At 37.7% G+C, this 23,464-nt stretch overlaps 1 protein-coding gene across 4 annotated transcripts in view; it reads left to right on the top strand.

The window, feature by feature from the left end:
• Positions 1-23,464, top strand: part of ntng2b (netrin g2b) — an 80,154-nt gene that overhangs the window by 48,107 nt on the left and 8,583 nt on the right. For all 4 annotated transcript variants that reach the window (XM_051878043.1, XM_051878044.1, XM_051878046.1 and 1 more), the window contains exons 4-6: positions 957-1,129; positions 3,443-3,478; positions 21,207-21,374. In XM_051878043.1, coding sequence (XP_051734003.1) covers positions 957-1,129; positions 3,443-3,478; positions 21,207-21,374 — 377 coding nt within the window. The remainder of the gene's footprint in view (positions 1-956; positions 1,130-3,442; positions 3,479-21,206; positions 21,375-23,464) is intronic.

The raw sequence follows: 23,464 nt of genomic DNA, 5'->3' as shown, positions 1-23,464 counted from the left end.
CTTCATACCGTATTCATTCATTTCTTAATGACTTTGGCACATTAAATCATTAAAAACCACAATGTCAAACTGTCTCAAATACTTCTATCCTGCCTTTTTCCTTGAAATGGTGTGGAAAATAAGCTATGCAGAATGAAATTCAGATGCAAATTTACATGCACATTAATATAAAAATTCACATTTATGTTCACATTCAAATTCAAAATTTTGACATTACAATTTAAATCAAATTCACATTCACATTAACCAGTGTCATTATTGTTAATAAAAACTAAAATATCAAATATTGTTTACTCACAAACGAGGGTCAATTCAATGCTGGATTTGCACAAAAGATTAACATGACGGCACATGCTAGTCGATGAGTTGAATCAACTCCACAGCAACTACATAAATTTATCCACTAACCATTCAGAAACGTCCAGTTTCATTCTAAAAGTTGTAACTTCTTCCTGAGTCTCTCCATCAGTGTCGACTCCGGTTTGAACAATGTAAGGCTGAACACCGTTACTGACAATCCTCATTTTGGCTGCGTGAGATTCTCCAGCTTTGTTGTTGTTGAGCAACCGAAGCGTGAGATGTTAAAGCTCCGCCCTCTTCTGGAAAGCTGAAGCTCATTTGAATTTAAAGGGACACACACAAAAACGGCGTGTTTTTGCTCACACCCAAATAGGGGCAAATTTGACAAGCTATAATAAATGATCTGTGGGGGATTTTGAGCTGAAACTTCACAGACACATTCTGGGGACACCAGAGACTTATATTACATCTTGTGAAAAGGGACATTATAGGTCCCCTGTAAAATTTAAATTCACATTCAAATGCACATCAAATTCATCAGATTTGCTGTATTGGCAGGTCTGTAATACAGTACAGCTAAAGCAATGGCATGTAAAAAGCATGAAAAAAAATGCAATAAATGTCTAATAATGTCTCTCCATCTTTCTGTCATTCAGGTGCAAGTGTAATCTCCACGCATCTCAGTGTGTGTATGTGGACGGCAACTTACAGTGTCAATGTGAACACAACACGACCGGACAGGACTGCCAGCGCTGCAAAAAAGGATACAAAGCCAAGACCTGGAAATCAGGATCTTATTTACCAACACCGAACGGATCCCCCAACACGTGTGAGTAAAATACACACCCGGCCAAATGCAACAATATAGATACTGTTCTTAACCACACAGACAAACTTACAATTAAAGACAAAACACTCGTTAAAGGTTGTTCCTGGTTGCTAGTTTCTGTTGTGAATAAAAATTTCTTGAAAATCAATTTCAGGCACTCACAATAATCAGATTTGAGCCAGATCAGTCCATTTTATAATATTCTATTCTACTATAAAAGGGAATTAATTATCTCCAAAATCATCCTACACTACAGGTCTCGCATATCTAAGCCCGTCAAACTGAAATTTGCTCATTATTTTCTGGGTTCAGAATTCCTCGACCAGAATTCCTCTGAGCTTCAGGGATCTTTACACTCCGACACACACAGAGAAACCAGACGGACGGTTATCCACCGGCCTGGATCTGATTTATCCCAGAAAATGTGGACAAAACGATCAGTAGGGACTGAAATGAGAGATAAAACAAAAGCAAGACAAAGAAAAAAGGAAGATAAGGACACAGCGAAAAGAGATAAAGTGAAAATGAAAACAAATTTTATTTTTCCTCCCTTCTGTACAGTATCCAAAGGGAGATCCTTTAGAACACAACATCCCTCCATTTTACCAGCAGCACGCATGATAAAATAATAATCTAGGGCATCACACACACACACAAACACACACACACACAGATGAATTCAGCAGACTGCAGATCTCAACTCACTTCCCTTACACACCCGAGCGCTGCAGAGCCTTTTAGACTTCACAGACCTGTCAGCTCACAGTAAGATCAAGACTGCTGGTGTGGCGGCCCAATTCCCAGAGAACAGAGAAGAGAAGAGCGCAGACGCACACCGCCATACTGCCTTCCCAGCCTACAAAATGTTCCCAAATGCGCTCCACAAGAAACACACACGCACAGGTTCCTCTGTGGAGAAAGCGTCCCAAATCTGCACTAATCACTGTCTGAACAAGAAACACTAGCTCTGTTCCAAAACCTAGTGAGCTGCCTGCCTAGATAGCATCTAAAGACTTAATTATGCAGCATTTGTCCACATTTTTTGGTTGCAATTTATTTTACAGTATGCGCACTTACATGTACTTACAATGTACTTACCTAAGAAAGTACTGGGTGATGGTAACTACATGAGTTAAGGTTAGGTTTAGGGTTAGTACATAGTTATTACCCATTTATTGTAATTACTAAAATAAGTACATAGTACGTACATGGGGAACATATGGAAGCTTGTTTCCGTCATGACATAAAAAAGGTATTTGCGACTTTGTATCTCACAATTCTGACTTTTTTCTCGCAGTTGCAAGATATAAACTCACAATTACGAGGTATAAAGTCAGAACTGCCTGATATAAAGTGAGAATTTCGTTATAAAGTCAGAATTGCGAGTTATAAAGTCAGAATTGCGAGATATAAAGTGAGAATTTCGTTATAAAATCAGAATTGCGAGTTATAAAGTCAGAATTGTGTTATAAAGTCAGAATTGTGAGTTATAAAGTCAAAATTGCGAGTTATAAAGTCAGAATTGTGAGATATAAAGTCAGAATTGCGAGTTATAAAGTCAGAATTGCGAGATATAAAGTCAGAATTGCGAATTATAAAGTCAGAATTGTGAGTTATAAAGTCAGAATTGTGAGTTATAAAGTCAAAATTGTGAGATATAAAGTCAGAATTGCGAGATATAAAGTCAGAATTGCGAATTATAAAGTCAGAATTGCGAATTATAAAGTCAGAATTTCAAGATATAAAGTCAGAACTGCGAGTTATAAAGTGAGAACTGTGGTATAAAGTCAGAATTGTGAGATTTACATTTTTGTACTATGATATGACACTAAAGGCCTGTTCACACCAAGAACAGTAACTATAAAGATTACTATAACCATAACTATATTAGCGTCCAAATCAGCAGACGATATCGTTCTTATTCTATGCGTGCACTGCAGTTTTGTTGTCTTGTTTGTCGCTTTAAAGCAGGATGGATTCTGATTGGCTGATAATGTTTATATGATTCATCGGCAGGACAAAATTGTTCTGAATTGTTCCGACGATATCGTTCCTCTGTGCCGTTATTGTTATAGTTGTGTTGTGGACTCTGCTGTTCTTTTACATTTAGATAATAGATCAAGCTTGGATGTTATTTACGTCTTGCAGTGTCTCTGATGCAGAATGTTCCAAATCAGTCACTCATGATGTTCCATTTCAGTTCGGATGCTGTCTTAGAAGGAAGCTGTCTATGTAGAAAGCAACTCAGTAGGTTTTAGAACAAAGCAACTGACACACACTTTCTCTCTCTCTCTCTCTCTCTCTCTCTCTCAGGTTCTCAGGCTCTGGCTGGCTCTTCTTCTGGTTCCAGTAAGTACAGAACCCTCAAGAATCGAGAGGACGAGTCTTTCATCCTCTCTTTCTCTCTCTGATATGTCAGTCATCCCTCCCTCTCTCTTTCTTCATTGTCTCTGTGCTCCATCCCTCGTTATGTCTTCTTCATTTTTCATGGGCCGCCCGTCCCATAGCTTTCATCATCGTCAAACCACCAAATCTAGCCGCAATTCAGCCTAACATCAGAGAGCAGGAGAAAGAAAGATAAAGGGAGACGCAGAGGAAGGAACATAGAGAAGCAGGAAAGATGACGTGATTCCTTGAGGGTTCAAAGAGAATATGAGAAACTAGAGATTCGCTCTGAGGACACGCCTACATCATCACATGAACTAAACACACACACACACAAGTACAGAATCTCAGCCAACATCTAAAAAGGGATTTCCCAGAAAACAACAGTACAGCTGGTGGTTCGCTCCCAGACACACCCCTGCAGAAATTCACCATGGTAACCATAGTTCCCACTAAAATACCATGTTTAAAATATCAAATACTATATTTACTGGAGTTATTGTTATAACAATAACACTGTGGTAAGTTGGTGTTGTTGTAGTTAACTATTAACTATTAGAAAATCATCAATCAAAATAAAAAAAGTTTTCGTTAACTGAAATAAAAATGAAATCAAATAAAATATTAGTTGAAAAACTTCTGCTTACACTTTTTTATTTTTATTTCAGTTAGTTTCAAAGGGACTAAAATTACTAAAACTAAAATCAGAAATATTTGAAAAATAAAACTAATAGAAATTAAAAAAGCACATAACAAAATTACTAAAACTAAAATCAGAATGAAAACTGAAAATATAAAAATAAAGGCTAATTTAAAATATTTAAAAAAATACCATAAAAATATATAAATAATTCTATAAAAACATGGAAATTATTATATTATACATTATTTATATTCTATTATTTTTTTTAAAGCTTAATTAAGCATATTAACTATTTTTAATAGTTTAATATTTAAAAGCTTAATATTTTCAAATGATCATTTTATTATTTTTATATATTATATATATTTATTATATTCTTTACAGTAAAAAATAAGCACAAATGAGACAACTGTTGTCATGCAGTAAGAGGTAAAAAAAGGACATTTACAGAAAATTACAGAAAACAAAAAGAAAACTTCCTGTATTCATTTAAACTGGTTTTACAGTAACAATAATTATATTAAATATGATATTTTCACAGGAACTGTGGTTACCATGAGGAAATGTTTCTAAAGGATACCTCTACAATTGATTTCCTCCATGACTTTAACTTTTAGATTAGATGACCATTGTTATTTCACAAAAAGAGGTTAATGAACTATCCCTTTATCAGCTGAAGCAGCCCATCCCATGCCAGTTGCTGTTTAAAGTCTTAAAAATAGTGATTAACTGGTCAATTGCTGCTTAGCGAGTGTTAGACCCTGGGTGTAGCTACATGAAGGTGGAGGCAGATCTCTAAGCACTTATAACTGCAGAACGGTTTACAAAACACATGTGGTTTAACTCTGTCAGAAACTTTTCTCAAACTCGCTTGACTTTATGCGTTGTGGTGGAGCATGTTTAAATGAAGCTGAGTAGATCCTGTCGCCGTAGTCATAGTCTAATTTTAAAACGGTCTGTGTTCCTGTGGAAAAGCACTTAGTGGAAGTGGAGCCCGGGACTGTGTGATGTCAGGAATTTAAGAGCAATTGTGTAACGTCGTAAAGCTTTAAACTGCCTTCCAGTGACATGATGCTGGTGCATCTGAGCGGCCATTCAAGAAAATTAACTGTGGGAATCAACAGGAAATGATGTCACTGGAGCCACATTAGAATTTAGAATGCAGTCCTGACTCTCTTAAAGGGATAGTTCACCCTAAATTGAAAATTATCCCATGATTTACTCACCGTTAAGCCATCCTAGGTGTATATGACTATCTTCTTTCAGACACAATCTGAGTTATTTTTAAAAATATTCTGGCTCCTCCAACCTTTATAATGGTAGTGAATGGCACTTACGATTTTGAAGCCCGAAAAAGCGCATCCATCCATCATAAAAGTAATCCATACGACTCCAGGGGGTTAATAAAGGCCTTCTGAAGCGAAGCAATGGGTTTTTGTAAGAAAAATATTCATATTTATAACTTTATAAACTATAATAACTAGCTTCCAGCAGACGACTATACACATACTGTGCAAGTTGACTTGCGCCACAAGAGTAACCCGTGACGCGATGTATGACACAGTAGCATAAGCTTAGACGACCCTCTCGGTTCAAACAAATAGGGCTAGGTGACAAACTCAAGCTCCTCTGACATTTCTCTTTAAAAATTCTCATATTAGACTTCTAATTCGTGACAGGTGTTTTGTTTTGCTCCATCCTCTGCGCTCCCGCGTTCATCATTACGTCATGCGTCAGGGTCCAGTGTTACGCTTCTGCCGTAACTCGATGTGTACGGTCGTCTGCCAGAAGCTAGTTATTTTAGTTTATAAAGTTTTATATATGGATATTTTTCTTAGAAAAACCCATTGCTTCGCTTCAGAAGGCCTTTATTAACCGCCTGGAGTCGTATGGATTACTTTTATGATGGATGGATGCACTTTTTTTTCGTGAGTGTCATTCACTCACATTATAAAGCTTGAAAGAGCCAGGATATTTTTAAATATAACTCTGATTGTGTTTGTCTGAAAGAAGAAAGTCATAAACACCTAGGATGGCTTGAGGGTGAGTAAATCATGGGAAAAAATTTACATTTTTATGTGAACTATCCCTTTAAATTGACTGTGATGTCACGGAAGCAGCATAACAGACAGAGTGTTTGTTTGTGTGTAAGGCAAACTACACATGGCTCTTTTTGGGTTGTGTGTGTGTGTGTGTAGCATATGGCCTAGAGAAATCAAACTCATAGATCATGTCTGTGTTTTCTCTCCCCTGTAGTCTAAAGGTCTACAGGTCTCCCACACAGGGGGAACAACACACACACACAAGCAAATAACATGCACACACCACACTAACACAAACACACACGCTCAAATGTGCAAGAAGGTGGGGAGATGACATGTAGGCCAGTGTGTGTGTTCGTATTAATGCGTGTGGGATGAATGTCCTTCTGCACACACACACACACACAGGGATTATACGGTCAGTGTGTGTGTGTTCAGACAGGGATTACGAGGTCAGAGCGGCGAGTCTGATCCTCTGGGTGCTGGTTGGTCAGTTGAGCAAATAGCCACAAGACGCAGAACAAACCAATACACACAAACACCACAGGAAATGACAGGAAGACAGTAAATAAATGATAAACATTCTCTTTCATTTAGGAAAATTAGCATAATTCAAATAAACGTTAATTTAGGTGAATGAAATGCATTAAGGAGTCAAACATCTTGGAAATAAATCAGTCAGTATTTGTTTTGTATACTATACTGTTCAAAAGTGTGGGGTCAGTATTATGTTTTTATTTCTTTTATTCAGCAAGGATGCATAAAATTAATCAAAAATGACAGTAAAGACATTTTTAATGTTACAAAAGGTTCTGTTTTAATTAAATGCTGCTCTTTTAAACGTATTCATCAAAGAATTCTAAACAAAAAAATGTATCACTGTTCTCCTGTTACTGTAGTTTCAGTTAAAGGCCTGCAGGTGTTGTTTTCAAGTGCTTATTAATTTGCTATTGTTCATCTTTAATGCCAACAGTGACTGACACTTCAGCTGAAGATTTCACTACAGCTATAACAGAATTGCCAGATTTGAACACAGGTGGGACAGAGTGACCCTCAAAGGCTCCCGTAGTTACCTGGCTTAAAGAGGGAAAAAAGCTAGAAATTATGCATAGCATCTGCATAGACTGTAGAGATTCAGATCTAGAAATATAACTTGAGAGTACAAATAATAATAATTCTTCTAAAAACAACCGTGAATTAGGGTAACTTTTCAGCTCAGCCACCTTGCATTCATGTGCATATGTGGCATGACATTTAAAACGCATTTAAAACAAATGCTACTGCTACTTTTCACAGTGCAATCCAAATGAAAACAATTATTACTCTTGATTGTTTTATGAAACATATATATGAGGTAGGAGATCTGATAAAAAAAGAAACCGAGTAAGCCCTGAATATAACATATCTAGAGTAATATACATAGACTACACTAGTTGCTGCCTTACTAGCAGAGCTTAATGATGATGTAATGTGCCTTAATCCAACAGAGCACCATCTGCAACTCCATAAGCGCACACGCGCACAAACACACATGCACAAACACATGCATACTGACAATCTGCATTAAACCGCAGCTTCACAATCTAACAGCATCTCACTTAAGACCTTACTATTACAAATGTGCTCTGGTCAGATAAACCAATGACGCACTGGATTCTGCAGTATGCACATGCAATATCAACCACAAGTCCGTCTCTTTCTTGACTTGTTGCATTGGACTGGCAAACATGAAGACAGTTATCTGAAATAAATCACTGTATTTATTAGGGCTGGGACAATAAATCGTTGCAATAAATCAAGAAATGATTCTGGATTGATTCTGATGTTTTCCGAATGTATTGCGATTCTCTCTCAAATTGATTCTGAGCTCAATTTTTAACAGCAGATGGCACTGTGTGCTTTAGAAACAGACATACTCTGCTTGCTTCCAATTCCTTACACACCACTTAAAACTTCTATAAAATTCTGAGGTGCAAGTACATTCTCAGACTCAGGCGAACGCACGAGCGCTCTTCTTTGTGAGCATTTGAGTGTGCGGTTAAAAAATAGCCTATACGCCGTCTGCTGTTAAAAACTAAGCTCAGAATCAATTCAAAAGAGAATCACGATGCATTTGTAAAATCACAGAATCGATCCACAAATTGAGATGAATCGATTTATTGTCCCAGCCCTAGTATTTATGAGAATTAAATGGCACGTGTTGATTTAACACAATAACAAATTGATTGTTTTAAAATTTTGTTACATACTGCATCACATTTAAAAAAAAAATAGTTGGCAATATCAGGGTTGTGCACCATTCAGAACTGAACTGAAAATTACTTTTAAATTCCAATTCAGTTTTTGAATTTGATTTGATGTAGCGAACAGAATGAATTGCAATTCAAATTTTAAAGTGATTTCAATCGCAAGAAAAGCAAAGACAAACTTGGAATGTTTTTAAAAATTGTTTAAAAGAGGTTCAAAAATTTTGGAAAAAAAAAAAAAAAGGTTTTAAAAGCCTTTAAGTTTGAAGATTTATAGGCCTTATGGACAGACAGACAATAAATGTAAATGGAGAAAATGGAACACTTCTTTTAGCAGATTGAACATGTGTTGTATTACTTTTAATTGCAATTCAGTAAATTCCTGTTCCTGTAAAACCCGACTCTCTGATGTCCCCAAAATGCGTCTGTGAAGTTTCAGCTCAAAATACAAATCATTTATTATAGCTTGTCGAATTTGCCCCTATTTGGGTGTGAGCAAAAACACGCCGTTTTTGTGTGTGTCCCTTTAAATGCAAATGAGCTGCTGCTCCCGGCCCCCTTTCCAGAAGAGGGCAGAGCTTTAACAGCTTGCTGCTTCGGTTGCTCAACAACAACAAAGCTAGAGAATCTCACGCAGCCAAAATGAGGATTGTCAGTAACGGTGTTCAGCCTTACATTGTTCAAACCGGAGTCGACACTGATGGAGAGACTCAGGAAGAAGTTACAACTTTTAGAATGAAACCGGACGTTTCTGAATGGTTAGTGGATAAATTTATGTAGTTGCTGTGGAGTTGATTCAACTCATTGACTAGCATGTGTCGTCATGTTAATCTTTTGTGCAAATCCAGTGTTGAATTGACCCTCGTTTGTGAAGCAGTCCGGCATAAAATGACGGCATGGCAACAACACTCTACTACAACAACTCTTCCTCTTCTCTAAAGCAGCCCAACATGGTAGTCCTTAAAAAGAGATTTGAAAATTAAAATATCTCCCTTTGCATTGAACTTTGAGCGCTGTAACTTTGCAGATGTTGTTTATGCTCAAACAGCAACATTACACACTAACTAAAGTTAAAAAAGTGAAATCATAATCAACCACCACTTTAAGTTTTAAAACCAATAAGTATGAGTACTGTAAACTCATATACATTAAGTTAAATTCACTTATATATTAGTGTTGGTTTAGTCAATCATTAGAGTAAACTCAATTTAAAGATTTTAAGTTTATTCCACTCATTCAGTTTGTCTTAACAACTATAGAGTTTAAATGGTTTGAGGAAACCAACTGCTTTAAATGGTTTAAGTTCATCAAACTCAAAGTAATAAAGTTACATAAGACTAAGCAAAAACTAACATTGGTACAAAGCAATGATGACAGAACAGGAGCACTGTAAAACTCAATAAGTTTACTACAATCAAATGTTGAGTTCACACAACTTTTTTCTGTTAAGTACAATGAACTTTCATTATTATTTGAGTGAAACGAACTCATTTCTTTTAATTAATTTCACTGTTCGGTTTTACAGTTGATCATTCAGTTCTGAATTTTGCACAACCCTGGTCAGTATACACTGCAGAGTAAGCAGTATGCTAGTATTCCATTCTGAATATTTTACTACACCATTTGAACATGGAATGAATTCTGCCTCTGCAGTGCAGAATGGGATTCTACTTGACACTGGCGCCCCCCATGTGCATTGAAAGCAACTGCAAGAACCAAACTACAAGATTTAAAATGCAAGAGGTTTTGTTAAGCTCAGCACTTTGTATGTGTGCGCGTATTCCATGCTGACTCTGGTTTCTCTAACCCGTTTCTATTACACTCTCCCTCAAATCCCATTAGATGCTCCTCCAGTGCACGTAGATACTGCAAACCACTTCCCACCAGCTAAAATAGACCCTAATTCCCCCACAGAAGCCCTGCCCCCTGTCACACCACCCCCTTCTCATATTCTCACAGAGGACACACCCCACAAAGCCACACCCCTGGAGGAGGGGCCTGTTCACAGACATATAGAGAGCAAAGGTAAGGGCACTAGTTTAGTGTGTGTGTGTGCTAGTGTTACTAGTATGCTATAGAAGCATCTTTCAAAGACTTGTTTTGGCAGTCAGAGCATTGTAGCCAAGCCAAGAGCTCAGCGACTTTGCTGCCAGTAAGTCATCTACTCAAACGTACCCCTAGAGGATTGTGGGTAACGGCTCCAAAGCATGTGCACTGTGGGAAATCAATGCTCAATTAGACAGTGTTTTCCTCTGTCAAAATATAGAGTGACTTTGCATCTTTCAGCACAAAGCGGATTAGGGCAGCCTGTGAATATATATAACAAAGAACCACCGCACACATACACACTCATTGATCGAAGCGCACATACGCACCCGAGGAATGAATACTGCATGACGTTTAACGAGTGAACGAGAACTCCAGCTTGAGCTCAGATCAGAAAACGTCAAGCTGGCGTGAAAAAAGAGAGGGAAGAATAAACCACTCAGCTGAGACGTGAGACAGAGCAGCTCCTCGGATGGATTTAATAAAGGTGGAGAACTTTGAGATTCCCAGTAGCATAACGCGTACGTGTGTTGATGAAATTACAGCATGGTCGTTGTGTACATGCAGGAGCGTTTGTGTACCTCAAACAACACCAATCTGTCGTTCGAGATTAATTGCAGTTTGGTTTGTCTGTTTAATGTCATATGCCACTTTTCATGTATTAAAGTAGTGAATACACCCTTGCAACCACATAGCAAACCACATAGGGCAGTCACTTTAGTTCAACTACATTCAAATTAAGAATCACATCAATAAAGCTCAGACACAACAAGCAAAACCAATTGAACAGAAACTGTAGTTGCACTCCAGTGCACAGCTGATTCATTCTATCATACGGTATCGTTATATGGTATTATCACGATATTGAAATAATTTGCCAAAAAAAAAGTGTTGTCATATTATAAAAGGTTTAATAACTGTTTTTTCATGTTAGCTCAGCACCATTAAATACAGTTACAACTTTTGATTTTAATAATGTGTTATTAAATGTTGAAATTAACATTAACTAAGATTAATTAGAAGTATTGTTCATTGTCAGTTTATGTTAACTAATGAATTAACTAATGTTAACTAATGAAGCTAGATTGTAAAGTGTGACTGAACAGAATCAGAACATATGCAAACAAAACCTAGGGCATGTTGTAGTCCAGATTAAAATATAAAAATGTTTAAATTTGAAAATAATTATCTTTAAGTCTTTAAATATTTGGTGCTGTGATGAACACCATTGCGAATACAAAAATCTGAATGGCTGTTTGAAACATTTAAATAATAAAAGGTAGCGCACCTGTTTTGTTTACGAGTGTTACCGGGGTAACCGCTGCATTTCTGCTGTTCCATCAGCACCCTCTGCTGTCAGAGAGTGAATATGCATTTTCATTCAGCGCGTCTCCTTCACTCGTTCCACCATGCACTGCTCATGCGTGTTGGGCTCGTTTACATATGAGTGCGCGTGTCCCTTTGATGCAGCATACAGCGGTTTTGTGCATTTTAAACAGTTGATGGGTAAAGTATTCTTAAAACGTATTCTAAAAATCTGAATAATTCATAATAAATAATTATTCACCTTATTTTGAAGTGCCCACGATAACAATATCACGCCTGTTTATTATCGTGATATATCATATTACTGTATACAGGCACGTCTAATGAACACATACAAAAAGAAGGTAATACGTAATTTCAATTATTTCATTGAGATGTGCTATTGATTAATATTTTGTCATTCTGTGTTTGATACATATTTTAAAAGCCCTGAAAGGCCAAAATGACATTTCCCTCTTTCTGATAAACTGCAGCATCTCACAGACATAATCCCCAAACCAAGCATCCAGGACAAAACATGATTCCTGTTGAAAAAAAGAGGACACACCACAGAGAAACTGAGAAACAGATTGTGGAAGGTATTGTTAGGCGTCCAGCAAGAGTTCTAGTATTGTGGTGGATGTGGTTTTAGTGACATTTCCCTAATCTGTGGTTGACACTGAAAAGTGTACCACAGAGGAGACTGATATATAGAATGTATAGTGTGAAAATCTTATGATTGATGTTCAGGTTGTTGTTTCTGGCTAGTGTGCAGGCCGTTCAATGGCTGTTTATAGAGCACAACATGGTGTATGTGTCTGTGTGTATGAACCAACATTGTGATTATCCGAATGATTGCATCCAAGCAATCCCTACAGCACCACGAGTGGAGGATTCTTGGAAGGGTGAGGAGATTTCTGAGAAGAAAGAGAAGACTTCTGGGAAACATGAAGTAATTGAAGAAGAAGTAAAGAGAGTGGAGAGTGTTCTGGAGCATAACAGACACAGGGAAGAAACTGGTATGAAGTGTCTCAATGTGTTTTTTATTCCACTGTTTATCTGCTGTATGTTTCAATCTCTGAATCATCTTATTAGTCACCAGTGCACCTGAACCTGCTGAATCAGAGCCAGAGTCTGTCGAGTCAATGCCGAAATCTGCAGAGTCAATTCCAGAGCCTGTCAAGCCAATATTGGAATTACATGAGCCAGTGTATAAACCTCATTTTCATGAGTCAATACCAGAATCTCATGAACCAATACAGAAATCACACGAGTCAATACAGGAAAATAAAGAGCCATTACCAGAATCTCATGAGCTAATAGTAAAACCTCATCAGCCAATGCATAAACATCATGAGCCAAAAGTGAATCCTCATGAGCCAATGTATAAACCTCATGATCCAATAGTGAAACCGCATGAGTCAATAGTGAATCTTTTTGAGCCGATACATAAAACTCATGAGCCAATAGTGAATCCTCACGAGTCAATGCATAAACCTCATGAGCCAATAGTAAATCCTCATGCATCAATGCATAAACCTCATCAGCCAATAGTGAATCCTCACAAGTCAATGCATAAACCTCATGAGCCAATAGTAAATCCTCATGCATCAATGCATAAACCTCATCAGCCAATAGTGAATCCTCACGAGTCAATGCATAAACCTCATCAGCCAATAGTAAATCCTCATGCATCAATGCATAAACCTCATCAGCCAATAGTGAATCCTCACGAGTCAATGCATAAACCTCATGAGCCAATAGTGAATCCTCATGAGTCAATGCATAAACCTCATGAGTCAATGCATAAACCTCATGAGCCAGTAGTGAATCCTCATGAGTCAATGCATAAACCTCATGAGCCAATAGTGAATCCTCATGAGTCAATGCATAAACCTCATGAGCCAGTAGTGAATCCTCATGAGTCAATGCATAAACCTCATGAGCCAATAGTGAATCCTCATGAGTCAATGCATAAACCTCATGAGCCAATAGTGAATCCACATGAGTCAATGCATAAACCTCATGAGCCAATAGTGAATCCTCATGAGTCAATGCATAAACCTCATGAGCCAATAGTGAATCCTCACGAGTCAATGCATAAACCTCATCAGCCAATAGTGAATCCTCATGCATCAATGCATAAACCTCATCAGCCAATAGTGAATCCTCACGAGTCAATGCATAAACCTCATGAGCCAATAGTGAATCCTCATGAGTCAATGCATAAACCTCATGAGCCAGTAGTGAATCCTCATGAGTCAATGCATAAACCTCATGAGCCAGTAGTGAATCCTCATGAGTCAATGCATAAACCTCATGAGCCAATAGTGAATCCACATGAGTCAATGCATAAACCTCATGAGCCAATAGTGAATCCTCATGAGTCAATGCATAAACCTCATGAGCCAATAGTGAATCCACATGAGTCAATGCATAAACCTCATGAGCCAATAGTGAATCCTCATGAGTCAATGCATAAACCTCATGAGCCAATAGTGAATCCTCATGAGTCAATACATAAACCTCATGAGTCAGTAGTGAATCCACATGAGTCAATGCATAAACCTCATGAGTCAGTAGTGAATCCTCATGAGTCAATGCATAAACCTCATGAGCCAATAGTGAATCCACATGAGTCAATGCATAAACCTCATGAGCCAATAGTGAATCCTCATGAGTCAATGCATAAACCTCATGAGCCAATAGTGAATCCTCATGAGTCAATGCATAAACCTCATGAGCCAGTAGTGAATCCTCATGAGTCAATGCATAAACCTCATGAGTCAGTAGTGAATCCACATGAGTCAATGCATAAACCTCATGAGTCAGTAGTGAATCCTCATGAGTCAATGCATAAACCTCATGAGTCAGTAGTGAATCCTCATGAGTCAATGCATAAACCTCATGAGTCAATAGTGAATCCTCATGAGTCAATGCATAAACCTCATGAGCCAGTAGTGAATCCTCATGAGTCAATGCATAAACCTCATGAGCCAATGCATAAACCTCATGAGCCAGTAGTGAATCCTCATGAGTCAATGCATAAACCTCATGAGCCAATGCATAAACCTCATGAGCCAGTAGTGAATCCACATGAGTCAATGCATAAACCTCATGAGTCAGTAGTGAATCCTCATGAGTCAATGCATAAACCTCATGAGTCAGTAGTGAATCCTCATGAGTCAATGCATAAACCTCATGAGTCAATGCATAATCCTCATGAGCCAGTAGTGAATCCACATGAGTCAATGCATAAACCTCATGAGTCAGTAGTGAATCCTCATGAGTCAATGCATAAACCTCATGAGTCAATGCATAAACCTCATGAGCCAGTAGTGAATCCTCATGCATCAATGCATAAACCTCATGAGTCAATGCATAAACCTCATGAGTCAATGCATAAACCTCATGTGGCAATAGTGAATCCTCATGAGTCAATGCATAAACCTCATGAGCCAATAGTGAATCCTCATGAGCCAATAGTGAATCCTCATGAGTCAATGCATAAACCTAATGAGCCAGTAGTGAATCCTCATGAGTCAATGCATAAACCTCATGAGCCAATAGTGAATCCTCATGAGTCAATGCATAAACCTCATGAGCCAATAGTGAATCCTCATGAGTCAATGCATAAACTTCATGAGTCAATGCATAAACCTCATGAGCCAATAGTGAATCCTCATGAGTCAATGCATAAACCTCATGAGTCAATGCATAATCCTCATGAGCCAATAGTGAATCCTCATGAGTCAATGCATAAACCTCATGAGCCAATAGTGAATCCTCATGAGTCAATGCATAAACCTCATGAGTCAATGAATAAACCTCATGAGCCAATAGTAAATCCTCATGAGTCAATGCATAAACCTCATGAGCCAATAGTGAATCCTCATGAGTCAATGCATAAACCTCATGAGCCAATAGTGAATCCTCATGAGTCAATGCATAATCCACATGAGCCAATAGTGAAACTTCATGAGTCAATACATAAACAACATCATGGACACATACCCATTGAGCCAAAAGTGGAGTCTCATGAGCCAATATCAGAGTCTGTCAAGACGACGCATGAATCTGTGCTGCCAAACCCAGAGTCTAAGCCAAAACCAGAATCTATCCCACCATTGCTGCACTCTGTCAGGCCAATAAAGGAGTCTGCCCCAAATGTAATGGAGTCTTTATGGCCGATATCAGAATCTGCTGAACCAAAAGTAGAGATGATTTCATCAATACATGTGCCACATGAAGAGGAGGAGGAGGAGGAAGGGTCTCATAAACACACACATGTTGAAGGTATGGCTCAGCTGGTAGTCTCAAACAGCCTGTAGTATAAAATGTAGAATTGATTTAGAACTCAATAGAAATCAGTGGCAAGTGGTTTTTAGTCTCTTGAGTGGTAAATGACATCTTTGAATTTTGTAGACTTCATTAAAGCTCATTTCATTTTAAACATTTTGTAGATGACTATTACACAGTTTGACAAGTAAAAATGTCACTGTCTGATAAATTCATAAGTGGCCATTTTCTTCATGGTGGCCTTGTGAGTGATTCAAACATTATTATTTGATCTGTGGATTGCTCAGTCTTTATCTTTGCTCATCTAGAGCCACACAAACACTCAAAAGAGGGTGAAGGAAAGCCCACCCATAAGTGGGAGAGAGAAGAAAAAATGGAGGACAAAGATGAAGAGAATAAAAAAGGTATCCTTGTTGTGAGGTAGAGTAGGAGTGCATTGCGAGTAGTGAAGTTTATAACTGCGAATGCATAGACATGATAACCCACATATACAATAAACTGCGTTAGCTTCTGTAGTCTGACACTTTTTAGGTTGTATATATTGTAGTACACATGCTTGGTAGAGAATCTTTGGGCCTGTTAAATGTCACAACGATTCTGTTCTGCGTTAGACAACCCACCCCTCCCGTAACCGATAGCTGATAGCTGCAGATGTGCTTGCCGTAGACTCGATCGCAATGTTTCTAGATGAACATGTAAAATCAGACTTTTCATTCTCCGAAGCTCTTCTGAAGTTCTTACTATCTGGAGGGCAACAGACTGTCCAGCTAAAAGGCATCATATATGACGATTTTCAAGGTGAGAAAGACATGATAGTGAGAAGAGAAAATGAAAACAGAGATCTCAAAGTACAACATCACATTATTCACAAGAATGAGGGAATGTTCTAAAACACATTACAGTGTTTATAAGTGGAAGGGAACAGTAAGGTTGTAGATTCTAGAACCTTCAACTGTTCCCTTCTACTTATAAACACTAATGTGTTCTAGAACTCACAACTCAAACACTGTAACATGTTCTAGATTCTAGAATCTCCAATTGTTCTCTTCTACTCAAATGCTGTAATGTGTTCTAGAACTCACCTTAGTTCCTTACAACTCGTAAACACTGTAGCATGGTCTAGATTCTAGAACCTCTGACTGTTCCCTTTTACTTACTGTATCTAGAGTTCAAGAACACATGAGTGTTTTTGAATAGTCAGTGCCATATATAATTTTGCTAACACATTAGTATGGGGAACAATTCTCAATTTAAACTAGTTGCTTATTAGCTTGCATATAGGCTGTTAATGCCTTATTCTGCATGACCATATTATATATCCCTGAATCCTACCTGATACCTAAACTTAACTGCTACAGCAACTACTTTACTAACTATTAATAAGCAGAAAATTAAGACTTTATTGAGGCAAAAGTCATAGTTAATAGTGAATATGTGTTCCCCATACCAAAGTGTTACCATAATTTTTGACAGGAATGACCAAACATCTTTCCAAAAGACTTTCAGTAGACAAAAACTCCCCACAGTGTGGAAATTACATGTGATTGAGGACCTTTACAACACATGCCATTGTAAAGACATTTTCATTTGTGTAAAATTCAATATGGTGTCTACCCTGACTTGGGCTTTAGATCAGTAGAGGTACAGGTAACAGTGAAGAGTTCTAGAACATGTTACAGTGGTGATGTGAATTAATGACTAGTACTGCATCAAGAACACGTCACGTTGAGAGTTCAAAAGCTGAAGTCTTGCTAAGTTTGTTGATGTTTCTCTACATGTCACTTCCTGTCTCCTTTCTAACTCTCATCAATCCCTTCATCCCTTTTTTTTCTCTATTATTTGTGATATATAAGGTAAGTGTGTTGTGTGTAATGTGTGTGTGACTCATTTATATTTCATTGATTTGCCTGTTCCTATGTGCTGAGACAGGCTCTGTTCTGAGATCTCGCTCTCTGTCCCTTTTAAAGTGTGCATAAATATTTGAAAGAAACTTCTGAGGTGATAAAAATTCTGAAATAGCTAAGAATTCGTAAAGCGGATTAATTGGTCTGGTTTATATGCATTTGTATAAGTTTACTGCAATATTAAATATCATTAGATTACAGTTGTGCCTGTACAAAAAACAGACATACAGCAAGTGCAACATTAGATTAAGCTATACAATTTTAATTATTTGCTATGTTTAAATGCTGGTGAAATGTCCCACACGTCTGACTATCATATTCATGATCCAAACACATTATAAACTTCCTTAGATTCCTTTTTGGAGTTGACAAAATTCTTTCACAGGATTCACATCAGTGTTGCCCAATACACTGAACTCTGTGAAGCAAAGCATCAAGCTACAGCATTATCTCAAGCATTGTAATGCAACCCTTATGCAAATTATTTGAACTTTCACATTGATTGCTGCTCAACTTCAAAGTGTAGCCAATCAAATCAAAAACCAAATGGAAGAAATACTGAACCAGTAACATCGAATGTATAACAAAGATACTTAAAAAATTACTCCCTATGATATTAATTTACTTTCTCTCTCTCTCTCTCTCTCTCTCTCTCTATATATATATATATATATATATACACACTTACCATTCAAAATGTGGGGGCCAGTAAGTTTTTTTTTTTTTTTAAATAAGTCTCTTCTGCTCACCAAGGCTGCATTTCTTTGATCAAGAATACAGTAAAAACAATAATATTGTGATTATATTCCAATTTAAAATAGCCATTTTCTATGTGAATATACAGTATTTTGAGTACGTAATTTATTCCTGTGATCAAAGCTGAATTTTCAGCATCATTACTAGTCTTCAGTGTCACATGATCCTTCAGAAATCATTCTAATAGGCTGCTAATTTGCTGCTCGATACAATTTTCTTATTATTATCAGTGTTAAAACAGTTGTGCTGCTTCATATTCTTTTGGAAAAGGTGATTTTTCAGGATTCTTTGATGAATAGAAAGTTTAAAAGAACAGCATTTATTTGAAATAGAACCTTTTGTAACATTATGATTTTCTTTACTGTCACTTGTGATCAATTTGATGCATCCTTGCTGAATAAAAGTGTACCCCACCATGCACTTTCTATTTACCTAAAACCTTGTACCTGTCAGATGGAGGTCAAAGTGTAATGTGTTGCTTGCATTGAGAGGACACTCTGATGCAAATCAAGTGAATGCACTGATTCAAGTTCCAAAAAAGGGGCGACACTAAACGTGCTTCATTAACGCAGTGCACATTGATTCTCTGTCAGTGACAGAAAGAAACAGACCTGAGAGAAAGATACAGGACAGGTGTGAATGGGAACTGGGAGAAGCCCAGCAGTTTGACAAAAATATCTGCTTCAGAAGACGAAGAAACAGCTGTTTTAGAGAAAACATCTGTCATCAGATTTCCCAACATCCCTAGAGCACACACACACACACACCCTCACAAACGCCACACTCACGTGCATGAGGAGTGGGCAAGACTCCCGTAAGAGTGCGTGAGATATCGCCCTGTCAGCAACACACACACGCACACAAATCTTCATTTCAGCTGTCAGTACTGTGGGTGGGTGCAGCAGGAAAGACACAAAGTGATGCAAAAAAAAGAGTCAATAGCTCTTTATTGATTCAGCATCGAGACTGATGTAGTTTGTAGACGTACTCTAACATTCACAACGCAAAGCTTCTTAGTCCACGCAGAACATTTATTTAAACTAAACTGCAGAAAAGTGAAATCATTTTTGGAATCATCTTATGATGTCATGAGCTCATTAACATATGACCGCCCACATTTACATATCAACACCTTGGACTTGAACGACATCAAATACTTTATATACAGAAAGACGGTGCACTCGTATTTTTATGAATGGGAGAAAGTGCAACACGCAACATGGCGGAATAAGTCCCGCCTTCTAAATAAAAGAGCCAATGGCAGATTAGTAAAGTCACTGCGTCAGCAAATTGAGTCTCCCCAGGAATCGGGTCTCCTTTAGGATCCCATTGGTTTAATGGGTAGTATTTTTAGCACCTGATTAGAATTCCTTCAAAATCACGTTATGGTTTATATAGTTTAAAACGCGTTATAATGACAATTAATGTCTTTTAAATTACACGGTTTATATACTAGTATATAACTGAAGCTATAGGTTTTTTAGTTAGCTTATGTGCTAGCATAGCAAACGTATATCCAATTAGCCTGCTAGCTTAGCTTATATTATATTAGGTATGTTTTTTGCTTCCAATATCTGTTTCCAGTTTGTTTTGTTATGCAATACATAGGCATTCATTTTATATTTCAAGCATGTTGTTTGTGCATGTAATAAACATCATCCATAGTGAAATAGGTTATAATTAGTCAAGACATCACGACAACAACTTTTAATCAGGCATTACCCCCTGGGTGCTAAAGGAGACCCGATTCCTGGAGGGGACTCGATTTCTCATGACACCGTTACAAGCTCCGGTTCCTATAGAAACTGTCAGTATTTTTAGACGCGCACTTAGGACCGCGCATGCGCATTAGCTTGGTCCAGCCTAAAAAATGCGGGGGGGTTTTGTCATGATTCGAGCGTTTAGAAACAAAATGTATGAGACAGTTGTTTTCAGATGTCATTGGTGATTTTAAATATTTTATTTAATCGTAAGCTTGGTGAACAGTTTTGGAGAACTTGATGTTTCTCCATTCAAAGAGATAAGAGCTGCACTTGCATGCCCGAGAGGCGTTCAAAGATGGCCGCCAAGTGAATTGACTTGTCTTAAAGGGACTTTGATGGCATTTTGCATCCCATTCCATCACATACTGGGAAAAACAAAACAAAAAAACAATTGGTGTAGAAACAATTTTCTACAATAAATTGCTAGTAAAATTACAAAGAAATGACAGGAAACACATTGAATTAAACATGAAATTGTGAAGTACAAAGACTGAAATATTATTTTCTTGTAAAACGTACTCCAGTAATCCTTGTTTTATTTACAACTTTGAAAAATCACTTAATACATTTTTTACAGTGTATTATCTTTGGGCTATCCATATCTCTTTCTTTACTCTTCTCTCTCTTTTAACACTTCTTTACTTTAATCTAGTGTTGCTGACTTTGCCTTTTTCTCTCTCGTTCTCAGATTGTGAATGTAACGGACACTCGAATCGCTGCAGTTACATCGACTTCCTGAACATAGTCACGTGCGTGAGCTGCAAACACAACACGCGTGGTCAGAACTGCGAGCACTGCCGCATGGGCTTCTACAAAAACACCTCTGCGGAGCCCGACGACGAGAATGTGTGTATCGGTGAGTAACAGTGTGCGGTTTTCTATCTAGAATACTATACATGCATTTTGCGAAAGGCAAAATAAATGATTAGATGATGTCACTGGCTCAAACAGTAGAGCATGGCGCTAGCAACGGCAAGGTCATGGGTTCGATTCCCAGAAAATGCATGAACTGATAAAATGTACATCTTGAATGCACTATATTTTCTCAAATACACAAATCTTCAAACCAAAACACAAACACAAACAATGGACAATCTGACAAAAGCTGAGACGAGCATAATTGAATACACCAATATAACTTTTATACAAACTATATGATTTATATTTGGTATGTCACCAATAAATAATTCATCTGAATTAACCAAGTCATTAGCTTTATACTAGCTGACTATAATAGGGTCCTGTGATTTCCACAATGCTGAAAACGCAGACGGAATCATGGCATCCAGTCATAAAAATGAAATGTGGAATGTCACGGAATTCAGCAAATTTTGGATGAATAAATAAAAAAGTAGGGCTGTACAATTAATCAAATCGCGATATGGACTAGAGTCTGTTAATATTAAAGTGCAAAAGAGCATGATTTCAATGAATTAGACATGCTTTTTGATTACTAAAATTTAATTTAACCATTAAAATAGAATCCAGAAATCTAGAAAAATTAAAACAGAATTTGGGAAAATATAACTGATTTCATTAGGCCCTGCTATAAGCTGTTGTACGTCATCATCTTAACATATTTGCAGTGCAGCATTCATTATTGTCATCTACTGCGGAGTCAGCAAAAATTACAATATTTACATTTGCAATGCACAAAATTACAATATTTATGACTCTGCTAAGGCTGTAAAACTGAGGAGGCCAGTCTTTGGTGGTTGACTTTTTTTTTTTCAGTTTTAGGGCACCAGCGCAAACCCTCTTTTAGCGTTAACAAACTACTGTCAGGATTTACTAAAGAGTTTCCCTTTCAGACGCAAAATTTATAAGAGGAGATTATTAAATTAATCATGCAAGGTGATTTACTAAGGTTTGCGCTAGTCAATTTACTGGCATTTGCGCCATTATTTACCACCCAAAGAAGCATGTCTTAAACCAGACGCTAATTTGCGCTCCTCTTGGTAGATTGCGGATTTAAAATTTGTCGGCTGAAGACCCAAGTTTGGTTTGTTGACGAAAAACGTATCCAACGCAATGTTCTCTCACCATTCCTGATTTCTAACACACACTCGCCGTGTTTGGCTTGATCTTACGACTGTCAAAGCAGAAACGAAAGCTGATACTCTCCATGTGTTTTTCGGTTGTCCCTGGTCACGTTCATATGTAAATTGTGCAAGCTTATTTCGTCCATTAGATTGAATGATCTGAAAAAACGATACCCATACACCCTCCCCTCGAAGAAATCAGGACAGAAGTGGTTGAAAGTGGACAAAAGAGACGGATTAAAACACCAGGTGTAAACGGGAATGTCTCCCTTGTCTACTCGTCTACAATCGACAAAAATGCATCTTAATACCAATTATTAAGATACCGATTATTAAGGGCCTAGGAGTAAATCTTTAAAGAGTCCCAGCAGTGTGGACTTCACTGAAGTGTGCATCCAGCAGTCAGAAATCTGCATCAAAAAATCTTCCAGCAAACAGAGCCAGGAAATCCTCATAATTGAAACAAAAATTATATTGTTGGAGAAAATACTATGGATGTAATCAGGAGAAATTAATAAAAAGACAATTGGATGAGGAAAGATAAACCCACAGTCAACAAAGTTAAACTGCAACATTATCTACCTGGGAGCGTCATATTAGAGATTCCCAGCGGTCCTCAAATAAACTTCCAGAAATAAACCCGGATGTCACAGCTCTTAAATCAGCGGCTGCTTCCAACCCGACGCTGAGAGTACCAGGATGGAGAAGGGAGTCCATCTGCCACACGAGGAGGCAGGGCGCGGGGTAAATGAAAGTGTGCTGTGAAGTCAGCACAAATAAGCTCGCCCTCATCAGGTATGTGCCAGGTGCCAACATGGCACAGGGTCAACACCAGGATCTCCATGAGGAGAACATTTACCTCATCCTGAGTTCACAATAGCAATAGAGTCTATAGAGTCTATTT

The sequence above is a fragment of the Ctenopharyngodon idella genome, chromosome 21, assembly GCF_019924925.1.
Source record: "Ctenopharyngodon idella isolate HZGC_01 chromosome 21, HZGC01, whole genome shotgun sequence".
Classification (NCBI taxonomy): Eukaryota; Metazoa; Chordata; class Actinopteri; order Cypriniformes; family Xenocyprididae; genus Ctenopharyngodon; species Ctenopharyngodon idella.
Note: the sequence above shows the minus strand (reverse complement) of the source record. Positions and strands in the feature narration are given on the sequence as shown.